General features: G+C 37.4%; 1 protein-coding gene across 4 annotated transcripts in view; it reads left to right on the forward strand.

The window, feature by feature from the left end:
* The first annotated feature begins 199 nt into the window (after window positions 1-199).
* sgip1a (SH3GL interacting endocytic adaptor 1a) overlaps window positions 200-19,887 on the forward strand; it is a 41,150-nt gene continuing 21,462 nt past the window's right edge. For 3 of the 4 annotated variants that reach the window (XM_078789961.1, XM_078789960.1, XM_078789962.1), the window contains exons 1-7: window positions 200-638; window positions 14,457-14,520; window positions 16,100-16,124; window positions 16,308-16,328; window positions 16,532-16,594; window positions 16,702-16,765; window positions 16,926-17,101. In XM_078789961.1, the coding sequence (XP_078646087.1) occupies window positions 629-638; window positions 14,457-14,520; window positions 16,100-16,124; window positions 16,308-16,328; window positions 16,532-16,594; window positions 16,702-16,765; window positions 16,926-17,101 (423 nt within the window). In that variant the 5' untranslated portion in view covers window positions 200-628. The remainder of the gene's footprint in view (window positions 639-14,456; window positions 14,521-16,099; window positions 16,125-16,307; window positions 16,329-16,531; window positions 16,595-16,701; window positions 16,766-16,925; window positions 17,102-19,887) is intronic. The other variant, XM_078789963.1, reaches the window with a different exon arrangement.

The raw sequence follows: 19,887 nt of genomic DNA on the forward strand, positions 1-19,887 counted from the left end.
TATTGAGTTAGTATTTTGTCAAGCAAAGAGAAGCTTGAAGAGAAAAGAGAGCCTCCCAGTGAGTCAGGCTGGAGGCCATGTGACTCCTCCAAGGGCTTCAGTGATTGGCTGAGCTTGTCTATGACCTCAGCAAAGCTGCCTCAACACAACAACCCTCCTCTCCCAAACACACATGCAAGCAAAACCCCCCCCCCACCTTCTCACGGTCTATCTCTCTTCTCTGTGGTTCTTTACCCCCAGTTAGCTTTTCCCCTCCTCTCCGGCATCCGATGCTGAACGTGTAGGTTAGAGCCGCAGTCGCAGCAGAGAGGCAGGCCCCGCAAACAGCAGCATCCATGGATTAAAGCCCCTAGCTCGTATTATCTGCAGTTAGTCTAACCAGGCCTCAATCCCTCCCGGTCTCTATCTCTTTGTATCTCTTCTATGTCTGGCCTTTTTCTCCCTTTTTGGCTATCTGACAGGCGACGTCTGGGGGTGTTAGAGGCTCACAGTTAGCCAGGGCGTTAGCCACACACACACACACGGCCGCTGTACCGTCCATCAGTACTGACGAGGTTTCTTCTCTTCTCCACATCTCCACGCTTTCGATTCAGTATCATTGGCGGTAGAGGAATGCAAATCTGCAACCATGATGGAAGGTAAAATGGAATATTTTATTCGCATGCTGTTCTCTTTCCTTAGTGTGATTTAGAGTAATCCTCCTGTATGTCCTTGTCCTACAAGAGCTGGCAAGTGTACTCTATATTAGAGGGTTCAAATGTCAAATCACTTATTCTCGGGATGAACACAAATTGAACCGTGTATACCTTTTTTTTGTCTTTGTTCCCAACACCCCCCTTTTAACACTTCCATTCTAAAGGATTATTTAGAGGTATTGTGCAGGAGAGCTTATGTGCCCAGCTGGCTCATTTGTATAAATTCTCTTTGTATGGTGTTGTGTTAAATATTCGCATGCATCATGTCTGAACAGGTCGTACATATGTCTTATTGGCACCTACACACGTTTGGATTCATCATTGACTAAAAACAAATTAATGATAGCTTTACACGTTTTGATGACATCATTAAGGAGAAGGCCGCAGCAGACACTGAAATATCTCCAATAATGTGTTCTTTTTACTGTAGTTCTTAGTTCCATTTTGTTTCTAGTAAGTAACATTTAGAACAGGGGTCAGCAACCTGCGGCTCCAGAGCCGCATGTGGCTCTTCAGCCTCTTTATTGTGGCTCCCTTTGCGATGCTTGAATATTTTTAACACCCGAGTGGGGAAAATGCACGTCTTTTGTAATGAGTTTTAAAAAATCCAACTTTGTCTGAGACCATGAATGCATCCTGAGTGAGTTCTGACTGCTATCCAGTTCAGTACATGAAGAAAAACAAGTAATACTTACCTACAAATCTAAAAAAGAAATTCGAGATAATTTAAAAACAGCGGCATGGGAACTTGTTTTTACGTTTACAGTAGTTTACACATACATTTATGTAAGTTTATCTCCAAAACTAGCAAGAGTACTCCAACTCGTCTTTTCTTATCTGAACTACTTTGATACCCCCAAATTCCCTCCAATGTTGTTTTAAACATACTATATGTTTTGCGGCTCCAGGCTATTTTTCTTCAGTGGGCATTGGGTAAAATGGCTCTTTTCATAGTAAAGGTTGCCGACCCCTGATTTAGAATCTTGTGTTTAACAAATCAACATATCTCATAACTCCTGATTTAAAAAAAAAAACATAGCAATGTTGGTAGTACAGTACTATATTTTCTTTAAAGATGTAATATTGTATCACAAGTCATCTTAATTGTGGTACATCTTCACATCAAGCCGGTGGCTGCTATTTGAAGGAAGTATATTATTGTTGTTTTGGTTGTTGACATTATTACACAAACAATCTGATTGGCCCTCAATCGACCCTTGAACAAAACAAAGTGTCAGCATGAAGTGTTTTTGCTTCAAGCCAGAAGTGGGCATCTGAATTAAACTGACTAATTCAGTAATTAGAAATTTAAAAAAAAAAAAAAAAAAACAGTGCAGCAACATACACAATTAAATGAGCACAACGAGTGTTGCGTTCCTTCTCACGATGACTGCATTTCATTCATTTTACGTAGCAATACAGTCCATCCACAGCATGCATTTATCAACTGGGCTTGTTTATCATTTATACCACTCTAAGACACTTTCTTATCACTGCAAGAATCTATACCCCTGTTGAGACTTGTGGTCAGCAATTCTAAAATAATACCAGAATATTTTGAATTATTAGAAAACAAATCTATTTGCAGTTACCGGTGTCTTATTTAACAAAACACAATTCAAGTCCAATTAAGAATCATATCATGTAATGTTCCTTTCTTGCGCTTAGTGCTCGGCTCTTTCATTGACCAGATTTTTCACAAGCCAGTCCAAGTGTTAGGCAGCCACTGCATTCGGAGGGAAAAAAAAAAAAAAAAACTGTCTCCAAACAACTTTGCTTCCATTTGCATGGCTAGCTCAGGCTTAGCAGGGGCCTGTGTGATTGCAGGATTATAGTCAAGTGTTAAAACTGGAAGCTAATCCTTGTTAGCTTTGCTTTTTAAAGCTTCATGTCATTGCCTGTATGGGTGTTAATGGCAAACAAATGGGGTTGAAGACGAGGGTTGATTACTTTGTTTTGGTTTCAAAGCATAGAAGAAAACATTCAATAATTGTTGTCATTGATTTACCTGTAAACCTCTTTCCATTACAAAAATATATCTATTCCATATGATATTCCATAAATATATTCCAAGTGAGAATTCAGTCCACAAAAATGTGACTTTACACATTACAGAGTGTCAAACCTGTTGGCCTGGTAACTCCAGTTACTCGCAGGCCACGTTGTTGCCACAAGACTTGGTTCTTGACACTTACTTGACCGACTGAACTGAACGAACTTGTATATATAAACCCTTGATGTGCAGAATAGAGTTCAGGGATCACACACTGCATTAGTCCTCTTTTAACTGTATATCAAACTGAAATCTTATTGGCAGTGTTTTTGTTATGTGTACAGTTATTTGTTTTTAAAGAATAATTAATACATGGTTGTTATTCCTAGTTGCAAAATATTGAACGACAAGTCATATGTAGTATTCTAGTCACTAGGCATCAGTAATGTTACATTGATGAGACATTACCTTACATTACATTACCCTATCACTGCACTGATTGAGCCATAGCATGTCTGGCAATACATAGCGAAAAAGCAAATTTTCCCATTCCATGTAGAAGTTGTACGTTTTCGGCTTTTTCTTTTCTCCTTCCCCGCTCCATTTGAAATTTTTGGGTTTAGAATAAATAGACTGGGGGCTAACCAGGTAGATTGGTAGCATGTTAGTATACCTGAAGCTACGTCAGTCTGCTACTTTAGAAGCCTTGGAGATTGGTTATTAATGTCATAATAGCCGGTAGTAATGTCAAAAGAGTCAGGGCATCTCTTGTCCACAATAATTTGAAGTGGTATTCGCTACCATCTGGTTTCCTTAGCAACAACTGTGTGTCATTGTGTCTTTAGGTACTTGGTTTAAGAAGAGATTCCCCAAAGCAGTAGAACATCATGCTTGGTGTTTCACACTTTATATCAGGGGTCTCAAACACGCGGCCCGTGGGCCAAATGTGGCCCGCAGGACACTAGTTTGAGGCCCCCGCCTTGATATGAAAGTTTAATGTTAGTGCGGCCCCGCGCAAGTTTGATATGGATGCTGTATGGTATCATGTACCCAGAAAAAATTATTACGTTTGATTAATGTTCATGTTAAAGGTTAAATAACTGTTAATAGTTATCCTCCCTATCCGTGTGGAAGTGGTAAGTTTTTGGCTTTTTTAATTTTAAAGGAAATAACTTGGAGGCTAGCGTTTAGGTTGCTATATCTCTAGTTTGCGAGTTAGCATGTGTCTCAAGACCCTGCAGTTGCGCAATATGTTGTAAATAAAAAGAGTATAAATGTGACTATAGTCGTGTTTTGTCATGTCTACAGGGCTCTAATAATGCTTTGTTAATTATAATCTGGAAAAAATAATTTGTCTACCCACCAACTATATGTGGTTTCTTAGGTTTTTATTATTTACTGTTTTATTATTATTATTATATTTATTTATTACTGATTGATTGATTCTTGATTTGTTTATTTTCCATCTTATTTTGTGCAGAAAAATAAAAATTAAGATATTTGAGAACAGTGGAATGTTTTATCAGCGCTTTTATTAAAAAGTTTGTACATTTTTCTGTTTTTAATAAATTCGTTTTTTTTTGGAGGGGGTGGGGCTGATGAGGCCCAGTCTCACCCAGACCCTAGCTCCAGTGGCCCCCAAGTAAATTGAGTTGGAGACCCCTGCTTTATATGATTTTGGCACGTCGTTGGTGTCATAACAATACATGACGAAATTTATGTTTGAAGTTTGACTTGGTCCAATTACGTATCTCAGCAACCAGTCTTTTCTGAGTCATAATGTGTTTCTTTTTAAATTTGGTTTAATGTGGTGTCTAGGGTCTAGGGACATTTTGTGTTTTTTTTTTTTTAAGCAGGCACACCCAGCCTCAGTGACACACTTGCCTAATCACAAATAAGATTCAGGGCCAGATAAGAACAGACATGCTGGTGTAATCCTGTGGCAGCTGGGGAGACAGGTTTATTCTCAAGTGACAAACTATTTCCTTTCAATAACGCATCCGATTCAGTTTTGGCTTGAGCCCTTTGTATTCTGAATACCGATGTGGAGATTCGAACCACTACACCACGGCGCGAAATGTCCTGGCCAATCACCGATCTTTAAAAAATCCTCGAAAAAAGTTACTTTACTTCAACCATTGTGTGTGGAAATGGGAAGTTTTTGGCTTCTTATTGTGTCCCCTTTTCCCACAACGGTTTAGAATCAAGAAATTGGAATCTAACTAGTTAGCTTGGTAGCATGCTGTGGTTAAAGCAGTGACCGTCTCTTTTTTTTTTTCCCTGCAGTGTAGCCTGCGCATTGCAATTGAGAAATGTGTTGTAAACAAATAATAGGAATTTAAAGGTGACTATAGGGGTGTTATTTCATGTCTACGAGGCTCTAATGGTGAAAAAGCGATTTAGAGAGTCGTACAGAGGTTTTATATGCTCTAACTATGAAAGTATTCCAACCCTACTTCACGGAATTTCACTTATTACGGGCAGGTCCGGAACCAATTAAGTGCGATAAACGAGGGATGACGCCCACAACAGTTTAAAATCCTTAAGTTTAGAATGAATAAATTGGAATCTAACTAGTTAGCTTGGTAGCATGCTGTGGTTAAAGCAGTGACCGTCTCTTTTTTTTTTTTTTCCCTGCAGTGATTCCGTAGCCTGCGCATTGCAATTGAGAAATGTGTTGTAAACAAATAATAGGAATTTAAAGGTGACTATAGGGGTGTTATTTCATGTCTACGAGGCTCTAATGGTGAAAAAGCGATTTAGAGAGTCGTACAGAGGTTTTATATACTCTTAACTATGAAAGTATTCCAACCCTACTTCACGGAATTTCACTTATTGCGGTCAGGTCCGGAACCAATTAAGTGCGATAAACGAGGGATGACGCCCACAACAGTTTAAAATCTTTAAGTTTAGAATGAATAAATTGGAATCTAACTAGTTAGCTTGGTAGCATGCTGTGGTTAAAGCAGTGACCGTCTCTTTTTTTTTTCCCTGCAGTGATTCCGTAGCCTGTGCATTGCAATTGAGAAATGTGTTGTAAACAAATAATAGGAATTTAAAGGTGACTATAGGGGTGTTATTTCATGTCTACGAGGCTCTAATGGTGAAAAAGCGATTTAGAGAGTCGTACCGAGGTTTTATATGCTCTAACTATGAAAGTATTCCATGTAACGTATTCCAACCCTACTTCACGGAATTGCGGTCAGGTCTGGAACCAATTAAGTGCGATAAACGAGGGATGACGCTATGTACCATTGCACCCGCTGATAGGGTTCACTATGACCGTGATGTGGATTTTAGGGACAAAATGAATAAATAGGGTGTGATGTAAGTTTTTCCTGCAAAGGAACTGGAAAAACTGGGATTTAAATTATTTTGTTCAACACTAAAACATGCTTTGCTTGGCTTATCTTTTAGTGTTTTTTTAAAGTTCCCGACTTGTTCTCAAGTTGTTTTCATACATCTTACTTTCTGCTTTAACATACTTTTGTCAACACATTGTTCTAACATAATAGAGCCAATGAAAATGTTTTCCAATCTGGTAGTTTCACATGTTATTGAAGCCTGAGTGTGAGCAGTCACCCGATGTATTTCTAGTGCACGGCTTTAGACGTGGACCCAATGCAAACAGATGTCAGTTTCAATCAGCAGACGATACAACAGCACAGTGATGCAAAAACACAGATACCGGAAGAGATTAGAAGCATTTTGAGCTACGCTGCTCAGGCACAGAAATGTCACGATGTTTGTGGGTGGGTGACAGTTGTACAGTGGATAGTTTTGAGGAACTCAGCAGGTGATAAAAATCAGAAGTTTCTGACCATTTGTGACATTTTCCACAAAGAGTTTTTGGAGTATTTTTTATGTTCGAGCTGACTAATCACATTGTATATTTAAGTTTACATAAAGGTTTGTTAGGAAAGGTCTGTCGTTCTTCTAGCACCTCTCATGGGTGACTCATTGGGGATATTTCATTTGCAATTCTCAGCCCCCACCATGGAATAGAGCAGCCATTGATTTAGAACACATCTAGAAAAACAAAAGGAAACTTGGGAGTTTGCTGAACAGAAAATTGTTCAGTAATTTAACCAACTCGTATGGCATAGAGCACCTATATCATATTTGGCTGGTTGTTTTGTTGTATTGTCTTTTAGCTGTTATTTTGTCAATATCAATCAGCCAATTGGTAAAAATGAAGGATTGAGACTTGTCAGTGGTTCTTGTTCTTGTGTTTTTTTTGTTTACATACATTCAGTGTTGCCAGGGTGCTAAAGTCTTAACTTGGATACACATCAGGGCTCGACAATAACGATGTACCGTTAAAACAAAACAAGTAAATCCAATCAGTGATATTCCCGTCGGGTAAGTGCACTTTGGCATGCCGAACTGCCAAGATTTTTTTTTTAAAAAGCGGTTCTTGTTGGGTGTTGGTAAAACACGGACTGCGTAATTCCGGTGGTAATTTGTAAACCAATCCTTGCAAATCTTGAAACAATCAGAATTGTTTATTTAGACCGCAGTCCGCGTTTTACCCAAAACCGTTCTTGTTCGCGATCAACCAATCAGCGATGGTTTGACTAGGAAAACATCTATCATGGCGTCCCTGCCAACATGGTCTAATTCAACAATTCAACAACTTCTGAAGGAAAACACCAAAAAGTGATAAAACAGTGCCTCCTAAACAAGTCTTTTATTAGCGGCAGCAAATCAAATGATGGCACAGGTGAGTGAATCACATTTCTGTGACAATTTGAAGCGGTCACAATGAAACACCACCGATTAGATCCAATACCAAGTGCTGATTTTGCACAAGCTACAAAATCTAGCGCTTCCATTTCTGTGTTTTTTTTCTCACCTTTGCTTCACAAATTATTGTTTGACCATTGAGCATTTGTTCTGGATTAAAAACACTTTACTAGTACACAAATGTGTCTATTCAATAATGTTTCATTGTGGTGCACAACTTATAAAAGGCAAAGTGCCTAGAAGTCTCTTGACAATCCAGATTTCCATGCAAAAACAACCACAAGAAATGATGAGATTCTCACGTGATGCCACAAAAATTAGATGATATCATTATGGCAGTCTTTTCATTTTACATGGGGCAAGTTCGGGCAAGTAGTTCTCACCTTAAGGATTCCCCATGGGCAAGTTATTTTTGTTTGTAATGTACATAGAACCCTGCACATGGTCCAAAAGACACTGTTAAAAACTACTGCTTTACTTCATTTGTTTGCATGCAAAGTTATTCATTTAAAAGTCTAAAGTTATTCAACTGCACTTTTTTGTACCCATCATCCACTAAATATGTAACAGCTAAAAAGACACAGCCAATCAATGCATGTAATGGGACATACGTAGCACCTATTCCACCGAAAATATTGTGCTTTTGAGTATTGCTTTAGTTGCATTGAGTGTATGTTTGCCAACCTCACTTAAGTCAGGTTTTCATAATTGTAGTTGCTACATTTCCTTTGCGGTGTCTCTGCTGAAACAACTCACATTTTTTTGTATATGAATACAATAAAAATTGACCTTCAATAAATGTTAAATTAAAGAAGACTTGATCACAAAGACATGTTGGCAGTACTTTTTCCGCACCTTTATAATGTACTTTTTTGTGATTGTGGAAAAATGCAGCATTCCTTTTTGCCAGACAAACCTATAATCAAGGTATTAACAGGCAAGGGTGGATTTCGCGGTGCGCCTTAACCCAAATGGGAATTCCGGTTATGGGATGGAAGAGGAGAGATGTTAAACCACGGACATTCTTTTAATGCTATGTCAAAGAGTTTGTCAGTTTGAAAGATGTGGCTTCAAGCTGTTTACAGTTTTCCATGGTGTACTAGTTTAATTTGTGGTAACCTTATTAATTAATGCTTTCCTCTTTTTATGTTATTTTATATTTATGAAGTATTACTGTGCATTGATTGGTGATACCTTTGCTATCACCCATTCTAACTTCTAACAGAAACTGACTAGAATAACAAAAATGACCAGACTCTATTATGCAATAAAGCCATAGAGTCTCCTAAGTGTTTTCAGTGATGGTGTTCATTTTATCCTCAAGTTATCCTTGGAGTCTATTGAAGGGAGTGCTGACCTATGAAGAACTGACTCCCCGATCAATGGGGCTTTTTTAATAAACAGACCTGTGGGAGGAGAGGCAGTTTATTAGTAACACTCAGTTTGTTTATGCGTCGCTGTTGACGGACTTATGGGGCGTCATACAACTTCCATGTCAAAAACTGACTGTTTAATTGATATTACATTATATTATTTTGTTCCACTTGCCGCTTTTCTAAAACATTTATCATATACCATTTATTCATTTTCTACCGCTTCCTCACGAGGCTTGCGGCTGTGCTGGAGCCTATCCTAGCTGTCTTTAGACGAGAGGCACTCACATTCATACCTATGGACAATTTGGAGTCGCCAATTAACCTAGCATGTTTTTGGAATGTGGGAGAAAACCCACGCATACACGGGGAGAACATGCAAACTCCACACAGAGATGGCCGAGGATGGAATCAAATTCGGTCTCCTAGCTGTGGGGCCTGCGCGCTAACCACTCAACTACCATGCAGCCTATCATGAAGCTCTGCTTCAGTCACACCAGTTAGACTACCTCAAGAACTGTTTTTTTTTCTGCATGCATTCAAATTGCATATAGTTTGTATATACTGTGTATATATATAGCCCTAAAAAAACACCAATTACACTACACACAATGTCAATGTAAGAAATAAAATGCTTATCTAAAAAAAAAAAATTAAACCAGTTGGTTATTCATTATTGAGTGAAATGTTTTTTTTGTTCCTTGTAATTTTTTCCCCCATTACTCGATTAATCAACAAAAATTTTGGTAAAATACTTGATTACCAAAATATTCTATAGCTGCGACCCTACCCGCTACAATACAAAAATTCAACATCCGAGAGAAAATGAATTAAACCACTTATGTAATTTATGTTATTAGACTTTTTATGTTTTAAAATGTAGCATGTACTTCTTTTGCATTCATTGAAAATGATATTCCATTCATTCTTTTACACTTGAGTCTAAATAAATGAATAACAACAGAACATGTACACAGATGGACGCATCGTCATGCTCTGGCATTTTCAAATTTTGTTCATCTCCACAGAAACAGTCGTCATGCTGTTATATGGTTTCTGGCCCTGACCCACTTTCCTTAACAGTGGATGATGATGATGATGATGATTGACCCTAAGGGGCACCAGCAACAAAACTGGCATTTAATGTGGGTGTTTCTTTACATCTTTTTGTCTGCATGAAATGCTTTGTTACTGCAAGTTAATAGGTCACAATGTAGCCACCTGCATTGTGAAGCCAAGGCCTATTTTTTTAGCTTGCACAGGATAAAAACCTGACATTGTTACTTTTGTATTTTTCTCCACCACAGACTCAAGTTCTCACACTGAAACAACAAGAACAACACTGAAAACTCAAGATATATGGGCTTTACGTTGTCTCCTTAAATGTTTGTCTATGGATTCACTAGGCATACTGCTTTTCCTCTGCAGGGTTGAGTCAAGAAATACTCTATGTTGGTGTTGCATTTGTCTGGTTTTGCCCAAAGCATTCACAGCAGGAAGTCCAACCAGAAAAACGATGTTGATTTTGACAGGCGTGTCACAACCATAGTAGTCGGTGTTGTTTCTTTGCAGCATTTAAAGAGTTCATTTGTGTCAGAAATAGTATTTATCACTGATTAAGATTTGTGTAGTACCTACCAAGATGGTGTCTTAACACTCTCCTTGTATACCAACCTTTGTGTTTGTGTAGCAGTTGAGCCATATGCTTCTTTTTTTTGGCACCGCCCACTTTTGGGGCTTGGTTGCCAAGAAATTCCAGGTTAGTCCCCCTCAGGGAGTGTTCAGATGTTTAACTGTGTCTCAGGTTTTTCATCACACCTGAACATTCCTTAAGGCGAAAGGCCACAATATTTCTAGTCAAGAAAGTATAATATAAGAAGAATAATATATGAAGAGCTTGCAACCAAAAGGCGCTAAATCCATTTTGACTGATTTCGAGAAAATCAATGATTTTTAACTACGCGCATATCAATCTATTTGGTCATCAAGTCTATATTGCAAATGAAAGAGCTATCAATATAGGTCATAAAAATGCATGCTATAAAAATCCTGCACACACCATGTATTTTATATATTTTTTTATTTATTTATTTTTCGGATTTAGCGCCTTTTGACTGAAATGATGGATTTAGCGCCTTTTAGCTGAAATAAATTTGAAGTCACCTTTAACTTCTTCAATGGAATTGTTGTAAAAGAATGTAAGGTGCTTTAATGTGCTATGCTAATAAAATAATTACAACACAGAAGCCATTCTCAACATACAATGCAAAATAATAATTATTAATTAAATTAATAAAAATTGTATTAAAAGCAGTGCTCATAATTGACTGCACCATGAAGGTGACAGTGACAAAAATCATCTCATTACAAACTCTTTACATTGTATGTTTTTTAGTACAAGTAAAATAATGTTTCTCATGGAAGTTGGAGGAGACATGCCTTTTATGGCGTAAAAAAAAAACTTCAATGTTACAGAATACTGTAAAAACACATTTTGTGTTCTCCTGAATTGCATAACATACTGTAACTATCATACGTGTACTTAATGTACACAAACAAAACAGGGTGCACACTGATACTGGCTTTCTGTATGTGCAGTGCCAATTGTATTCTTCTCTCTGATTGGTCAGATTATCAATAGATGGGAAACTTGGGCCAATCAGAATAATGAAAGGGATTTAGCGCCTTTTGGTTGAAATCTGAAATGGAAATAGCGCCTTTTGGTTGAAAGCATAAATTTCATATCATTTTTTTTCATATTTTTAAAAATGATTTCAAGACCAAAATATGTGATTTGGATACACATGACAGAGGTCTATTAAACTCATGAAAAACATGCAACTTAGTGAAAATTGGATTTAGCGCCTTTTGGTTGCAAGCTCTTCATATATCTTCTGTATGGACTTGGCTTGAAAAAAAATTCTGGACAAACTTGCATGGACATTGTGTGAAACGTTCTAAAAGTTATATTGTTGCAGTAAGCTGTGTGTTTTTTTTTTAACACTCCTCTTTTTTTCCAAAACCCTTGGTTAAAGGGTGGCCCTTTTGTTGATGAAATATTAACATACTCTGCTTTTCTGCTGCTCTTCACCGGGTAGTTTTCCTCCTGTGGTTTGTTTTCTATTTTTAGGACTGTTTCTCAACATTCTCTACAATGATTTGTAGAATCACAAATTGTTTATTTTGGATAATGTCCACCTTACTGTATGTCAGACAAGTTAGAATTGGCACACTTTCAGTTTCAGCCAGAGAGGAAAAATGTAATGACTCAAACCAATGTGCAAAAATCATGTAGATTTCAAGTGTTCTTCGGTGTCTACTTCAATTCATCTAATGGAAACGACATTTAAACACGGCAATTAAATAAGCACTTTGTCAGCATCCTTATGAAAGGAACTTATTATAACATTTCTTCATGTAGTCGTCACGTGTATGTTATCCAGTCACAATTAGCTTTTCTCTGTAAAAATTTCATTCACGCTCACGTGTATAGATGTACAAAAAAAAAATACCCCACAAAGGTGTGTGGGAGTTTACACTTTCTTATAATACCTACATTAAAAAAATAAAAGCAGAAGTACATTTTCTAGTATCTAAGCCAGGGGTGGGCAAACTACGGCCCGGGGGCCACATCCGGCCCGCCAAGTGTTTGAATACGGCCTGTCCAATCTTTCCAAAGTATTTCATTTAAACTCAACATACAACCTGGCATCATGGCCTGAGCCAACCTTTTGATGCTTTTATCAATTTCGTTTTTTGACATGGTCTGTTGTTTACAAAGTGCTCCTGAAAAAAGGGACACAAGCACATAATAATAATAATAATTATTATTATTATTAGATTAGTATAATTATTATTAAAACTATTATGATTATTATAATTATTATATTAATGCTTATTATAATATTATTATATTATTTATATATAATATTGTTATATTTGCATATTTTACATAATAATATAATAATTATTATTTTAATTTTATTGTAGTTATTATAATATTTTATTATTTTTAAAATATTTAAATATAAATATAAAATAATAAATAATAATAGCAGATTGCATGACAATTTTATAGATACAATAATACCAGGTGGACTGTTACGTGTAAAATATATAGTCTGCCCCCCCCCCCCCCCGTAAATTTTGTCATATCAATGCGGCCCACGAGTCAAAAAGTTTGCCCACCCCTGATCTAAGCTCTAATCTCTTGCAGCACAAGTAGATGTGCCATATTAAAAATGTAGCTTTTTAAAAATACTACAAATTAATGAGATTACCAGTAATTAAAATTTGAAACTGAAAGTTGGGCAAGAATTCTTGTTTTTTTTTTCTTTTCTTAATTTATTTCAGACATGCATACTATGTTACATTATTCTTTCTCACATATACACTTACAATACAATACACAATATCTATTTATATATATATATATATATACATATACATATATACATATACATACACACAACACCTCATTACTACACATGTCTGAAAAGGAGCAGGATGAAGCAAAGCTTATTAAATCCTACCCCTTCTCCACGCCATAGCAGTTACCAATTCAATAAGTGATTTTTTTTCCACACATATAATCACAGAATCTTACATATGACAAAACAACAAAAGAAAGAGTGGGAACATCGGACACCCCAGCAAAACCCCAGGACATTGCTGAAGCACACCACCAACCCACCTGGCCCCGACCCCCCTAACCCCTGAGTGCACCCACCGAGTGCCCAGCACCCTCCAATAAGATGCCATTTTGGCTGGACCCACAATTATGTGTGATCCCTGGGTGTTCTCAATAGCAGCTGGAACTAGGTCCACCAAAATGTATTGTTTTTTTTGTTTTTTTTGTTCATTGTTACTATAATTTATTTCATACACAGATGAACTAGTGGTGAATGTAATTGCACAAATCAAGAGCATGATTGTGTTACTGTGTGTGCGTATGCATGCAGCTGTGTCTGGGTGTGTGTTACATGCCGGGAGCAGCATCAGGTTGCTGCTCTGGAGTTCGCTGTGTGTGTGTGTATGTGGAGCTGAGGAAGTACATGGCGAGATAGGTTAGTCAGGTCATCATAATCGGTCGAGGATGAGGAAGAATTAGAGCCAGAGCAGTAAAGAACACATGGAGGGTGACAACTGGGCTTTCATATGGGGTAAGAGTGGCCGCCAATGGGCCTTTTTTATGATACCAATACAATCTATACTTAACAACAACTACAATCTTATACTCAACAAATTCTGTTGATGCAAAGTCTGTTGAGGGATTGTATCGGTCGATGCAGGCTGATATAATCTGATACTTGTTTTATTGCTGAAGGCTGATATCGGTATCTGCTCGGGACTCCCCTATAAATAATTACGTTTTTAGTGTTCCTGAATGCACAACTTTGGTACATTGATTCTCATTATGCTAATGGCTTTTCCAATTAAAATAGCTAATGTGCGTCACAAGGCTACTTCCATCTACAATGTCCATGAAGAAAGATATGCAAACAATCAATATTACCAAAAATAAAATGTCAAGTCATAATCTACATTAACACATAGATTGCAGAGGATATTTTATAGCTGGAGGACAGGTATAATCTTTGCTGTATTTTTACCTCATGCAATTACTCATCATTTATCTCTTTTTCTCAGGATTGAAAAAACGTACCAGGAAGGCCTTTGGTATACGGAAGAAAGAGAAAGACAGTGACTCTGCGTAAGTTGTTTTCTCTTTTATTCATCATTCTTTCCGATCCCACATTTTCAGGGGTTAGATGGTGTGCAGTGTAATCGCTACTAAATCATGCTCCTAATATGAAGTACAGTAAAGTCTCGTTATATCGATATCGGTTATATCGATAGTACTGCTTATTACGATACTATTTTCATTTCCCGGCAAATTTCTAGTCTTTTATAATATAATTAGTTCCGGTTATTACGATAATCCGGTTACTGCGATGCCCTTTTCATCTCCCGCCAGCCAATTTGGTCTGCTTATATCGATACAAAAGCAGCTTAAAGCTGAATCAATATTTGCTTAAGGATTTCAATACCACCATTAGCGAAATCTGTAAACGGCGTATTGTTTGATTTTCGACTAACACCGTTTCGGCTTTTCCACCGACGGACAGTAATTAGAGGATTACAGGTAATTAATATGAGGTAAGTATTGAACAATCTTTTGAAGTAAAGGAGTAAATATTTGTATAATTTAGAGGGAAGATTCAGTGAATAGACTCAGTGTTTTCATGACGAGGATGACGAGGATGATGAGGATGAAGAACTGACATAGCATACACACCTATTCCAACGAAGACACAAGCGTAAAAATACATGTATTTAATTGTGTTGTATTCAGATATCTTTTTATTGCTTGCAATAATCACTGTTTTTCATATGTACATGCTGGCGTTCGTGGTTTCTCTCGTGTGTATAGAACAGGGGTGGGCAAACTACGGCCCAGGGGCCACATCCGGCCCGCCAAGTGTTTGAATACGGCCCGCCCAATCTTTCCAAAGCATTTCATTTAAACTCAACATACAACCTGGCATCATGGCCTGAGCCAACCTTTTGATGGTTTTATCAATTTCGTTTTTTGACATGGTCTGTTGTTTACAAAGTGCTCCTGAAAAAAGGGACACAAGCACATAATAAAAATAATAATAATTATTATTATTATTAGATTATTATAATAATTATTAGAACAATTATGATTATTATAATTATTATATTAATGCTAATTATTATATTATATATAATATTATTGTTATATTTGCACATTTTACATAATAATAATAATATAATAATTATTATTTTAATTTTATTGAAATTATTATAATATTTTATTATTTTTAAAATATTTAAATATAAATATAAAATAATAAATAATAATAGCAGATTGCATGACAATTTTACAGATACAATAATACCAGGTGGACTGTTACGTGTAAAATATATAGTCTGCCCCCCCCCCCCCCCCCCCCCCCCCGCAAATTTTGTCATATCAATGCGGCCCGCGAGTCAAAAAGTTTGCCCACCCCTGGTATAGAACAATGTCGAGTGCATTATTGCCCACTTAATGCAGTTCGGCGCAGGATTGGATATATCGATAGTCTGGTTATATCGATATTTTTTCCTACTCCCGAGAATATCATTATAACGAGACTTTACTGTACTTATGGCAATACTTATCGGATACCGTGCATGCCAGTCTTTTTGTAGTTTAATTTTGGTGTGGACTTCTTTCAAATTCCATTTCTATTCTCATTTCTCCTATCTTCTTTCATTTCATACAGGGGGTCCCCAGACAGAGAGGGAGGTGTAAGTACCTGTACATATATTATGTATGCGGTGTATCAATGAAAAATGTATGTTGTTTTTAGATTATTCACTTCGAAAACGCATTAAACGACACAGATGGTTTGATTTGACTTTGACTGACATTAAAAAGCAAGAATGAATCAATCATCCACTTTTAATGTATTTGTCCTTTTTACTGGCCAGGAAACCCAAGAGGCTGAATCGGTACTGAATACAGTCATCATAGTAAACTAGTCTATAGAGTAGAAAGCAGTATATGCATCTAGACTCTTTAGCTGTCATTGTCGTTTACACTAGATTGCTATGTATTGCTATTAATAAAAATTGCAAAGACTGCAAATAGTACGTACTTTGCTATTCTAAGGTTGTCTGATGGCGGTTTGTGTTTTGTAATTTTCTTTTCTCAGTCTCAAAGAAAGACCAATGGCGCTCCAAATGGATTCTATGGAGAAATTGACTGGGACAGATATGTAAGAACCTCTTAATGTATAGCAAGATTAAGTTAAAGCACTTAAAGTGACAATCGGGCAATTAAGCTGCCAATGGAAATTCTAAATGGTGCTTTACTGTGTTTCAGAACTCCCCTGAGTTGGATGAAGAGGGTTATAGCATCAGACCTGAAGATGAGGCAGATAAGGCAAATATCCTCATGCAATGCTTGATGAATCCGATTCTACTAAAACTCATCCCCGGATTGTTTTAGTATGCATGATTATCATTTGCAGTTGGTAATGGTAATGGTAATCTTGCTGTTGGTTTTGTTGTATGAACAAACACAAACTTTCCTTGACTCTTTTAAACCACGTTGCCCGAAGTCGCATTTCTTCTCCTCTGATGAGTCGGAAGAAGAGGAGGACCACAGGAAAAAGTTTAAAATTAAGATTAAACCCCTCCCGTCTGATCAAGTTGTGGCAGTGCCCTCGTTTGAAGAACTGAAAGCCTCCATAGGCAACATTTCTTTATCCCCATCTCCTCTGGTGAGTAATATGGACAACATTGTTGCTTTTCAGTGTGTTGTGTGATGTTTATTCTGATTATGTAAATTAACATATTTCCTGGACTATTACATCACACTTTTTGTCATGGTTTGGCTGGTCCAGCCACTCCAGAGCGACTTATACGTTTTTTTTTTTGTTTGTTTGCTTGTGTACCACTATCTGCTACTCCTATTACTCCTATATCACAATTTAATTTACAATGTAATTCACAATTCATTTACAATGTAAACATCAACATCAACTGTCTATATGTGCCCTGTGATTGGCTGGCAACCAGTCCAGGGTGTACCCCGCCTCTCGCTCGAAGACAGCTGGGATAGGCTCCAGCACACCCCCGCGACCCTTGTGAGGAAAAGCGGTAGAAAATGAATGAATGAATGAATTTAAAATGTAAACATCAACATCAACTGTCTATATGTGCCCTGTGATTGGCTGGCAACCACTCCAGGGTGTACCCTGCCTCTCGCTCGAAGACAGCTGGGATAGGCTCCAGCACACCCCCGCGACCCTTGTGAGGATAAGCGGTAGAAAATGAATGAATGAATGTTACTGCTCATTAAGAAACATAATTATAGAGTGACTCAAAATTGCCAAAAAAGACATTTTGAAATTTATCATCAGAGTTCTCTTTCAGACCTTAAGAATCTGTAATTTAGAAGCACGCCCCTCATACATTAAAGAGAACTAACGGAACCCCACATGGGCAAGCACTTGAAGACCGAGGCAATGCTATAAACGTGTATGTTGTACTTATACAATAACAGACATATAAATAGACCACTATTTAGCTTTTTTGTGCATCCATATGTACATGAAGGCATCTTTAAACCTAAAGTTCTTTGGTTTTGTTGTGATGTTTTGCAAGAACTCCCGGTGACCTCAGAATCCAAAGCAGAGACAAAGCAGTCTCATCACATCTGCTGACGACCGACTGCCAAAACAGCACAGTGTGAAAATAGTGTTCCATTTAAAAGTGCTTTGTAATCATAGCAAAAAAAATTAGCAGTAGGATTTGTGGCAAGGATGCATTTTTTATTTTTCTATTCAGCACAGAGGATGCTAGCTTCAGTGACCATCTTGAATAATTTAGATAGGAAAGTGGGCACACAGAAAACTGTGTGTCATTTAACTGTTTGAGGTTGGCTGTCGTCACATGAGCTCTGGATCTCAATAATTAATTTGTGACTCAGTGGCATCACCCGCTATTGACCACAGCTTTGTTTGACCCCATCAGGTGTGAAGGTCTTTTTGTGCCGGCAGTGGTTGTGTTCAGTTGTGAAGGTAGTGGTACAGTAGATGTTGACATTTGTTGCCCTTATCAGGAGTATTTCCCCTTTTCTCTTTAAAGCATGAGTCCCAAAGTGGGTTCATGCGTACATGCAGGGGTACGCTGATTGTCATGGGGGTACATGCATAAAAATGAAAAAGTAGAGAAAAGAGTCCACAATCAGAGCGGAAAGTAGGAAGCAGACAGAACATGAAGTTCCTCACTTCTCTGTGTGAGTTCTATGAACCAGTAAGTATGTTTGATGATTATTTTGTGTATTAAGAGTACTTAATCCTTCTTCTGGTCCCTGCGAGCCTGCGCACTGAGCAATAATGCTACAGTACGTTTGCTTCTATTGTCCCGTTTTACAGCACTTTCTGACTTTGTGGTTTATTTACAGCAGGGGTGGGAAAACTACGGCGCAGGGGCCACATCTGGTCCGCCAAGTGTTTGAATACGGTCCAAAGTATTTAATTTAAACTCGACATACAAGCTGGCATCATGGATTGAGCCAAACTTTTGATGGTTGAAGTAGCTATTTTATCAATTTTGTGATTTGATGTGGTCTGTTGTTTATAAAGTGCTCCTGAAAAAAGGGACACAAGCACATAATAATAATAATAAATTTAATTTATAACACACTTTACATCAAATAAATGATCTCAAAGTGCACATATATCAGATTGCATGACACTTTTACAGCCACAATAATTCCAGGTGGACTTTTACGTGTAAAATATATAGAATACCCCCCCCAATTTTGTTAAGTCAATGGATCCCACTCCATTTTGATTATTTATAGTACAGAAGGTGCAGGATTTTATTACTTTTTTGCAAGAGGGACGATCACATGCATTAAATGCTTAGTTTTTACTACCCACATCGCATGCACGCATGTGCATGGAATCGTGCCAAAGGAGGGCATGTTGGCCATGCCTAGGTGTGAATCAGTGTGTTCATGTTGTGCTTTAGGTGTTAAGTGTGATTAATGTGAGTATGCCCCTGAATTAGGGGCGGGCAATTAATTTTCTCACGGGGCCACATAAGACACAGAAAATATTTTGGCAACAGAATGAACTAAATTAAGCAAGATATGGTAAAAGTAATGGAAATGTACCCCACCAAATATGAATCTGTTGTAAAAAATATTTACCTGTAGTCTTTTTGAGCAATGAGGTGTTGCATTCAAAGACACAACGTAATTTTAAGTTGAATTTCTGAGTTTTCTGGGATTTCAAATTACACTTAAATGTGGTTAAAAATATCCAGTTTTTGTTTTTTTTTCTTGTCTCGTTCATTTAGACCAGTGGTCAGCAACCCACGGCTCCAGGGCCGCATGTGGCTCTTCAGCTTCTTTGTTGTGGCTCCCTTTGCAATGCTCAAATATTTAATACCCAATTTGTTAGGGGCCAGAGTAAACATGTTTGTCAACAAACGTAAAGAGTTTATATTTAATTTACACAGATATTTATGTACATTTATATTCTATATTAGCAAA

This window comes from Doryrhamphus excisus, linkage group LG4, assembly GCF_037039965.1.
Source record: "Doryrhamphus excisus strain RoL-2023G ecotype Guam linkage group LG4, RoL_Dexc_Guam_v1.1, whole genome shotgun sequence".
NCBI classification, from domain to species: Eukaryota; Metazoa; Chordata; class Actinopteri; order Syngnathiformes; family Syngnathidae; genus Doryrhamphus; species Doryrhamphus excisus.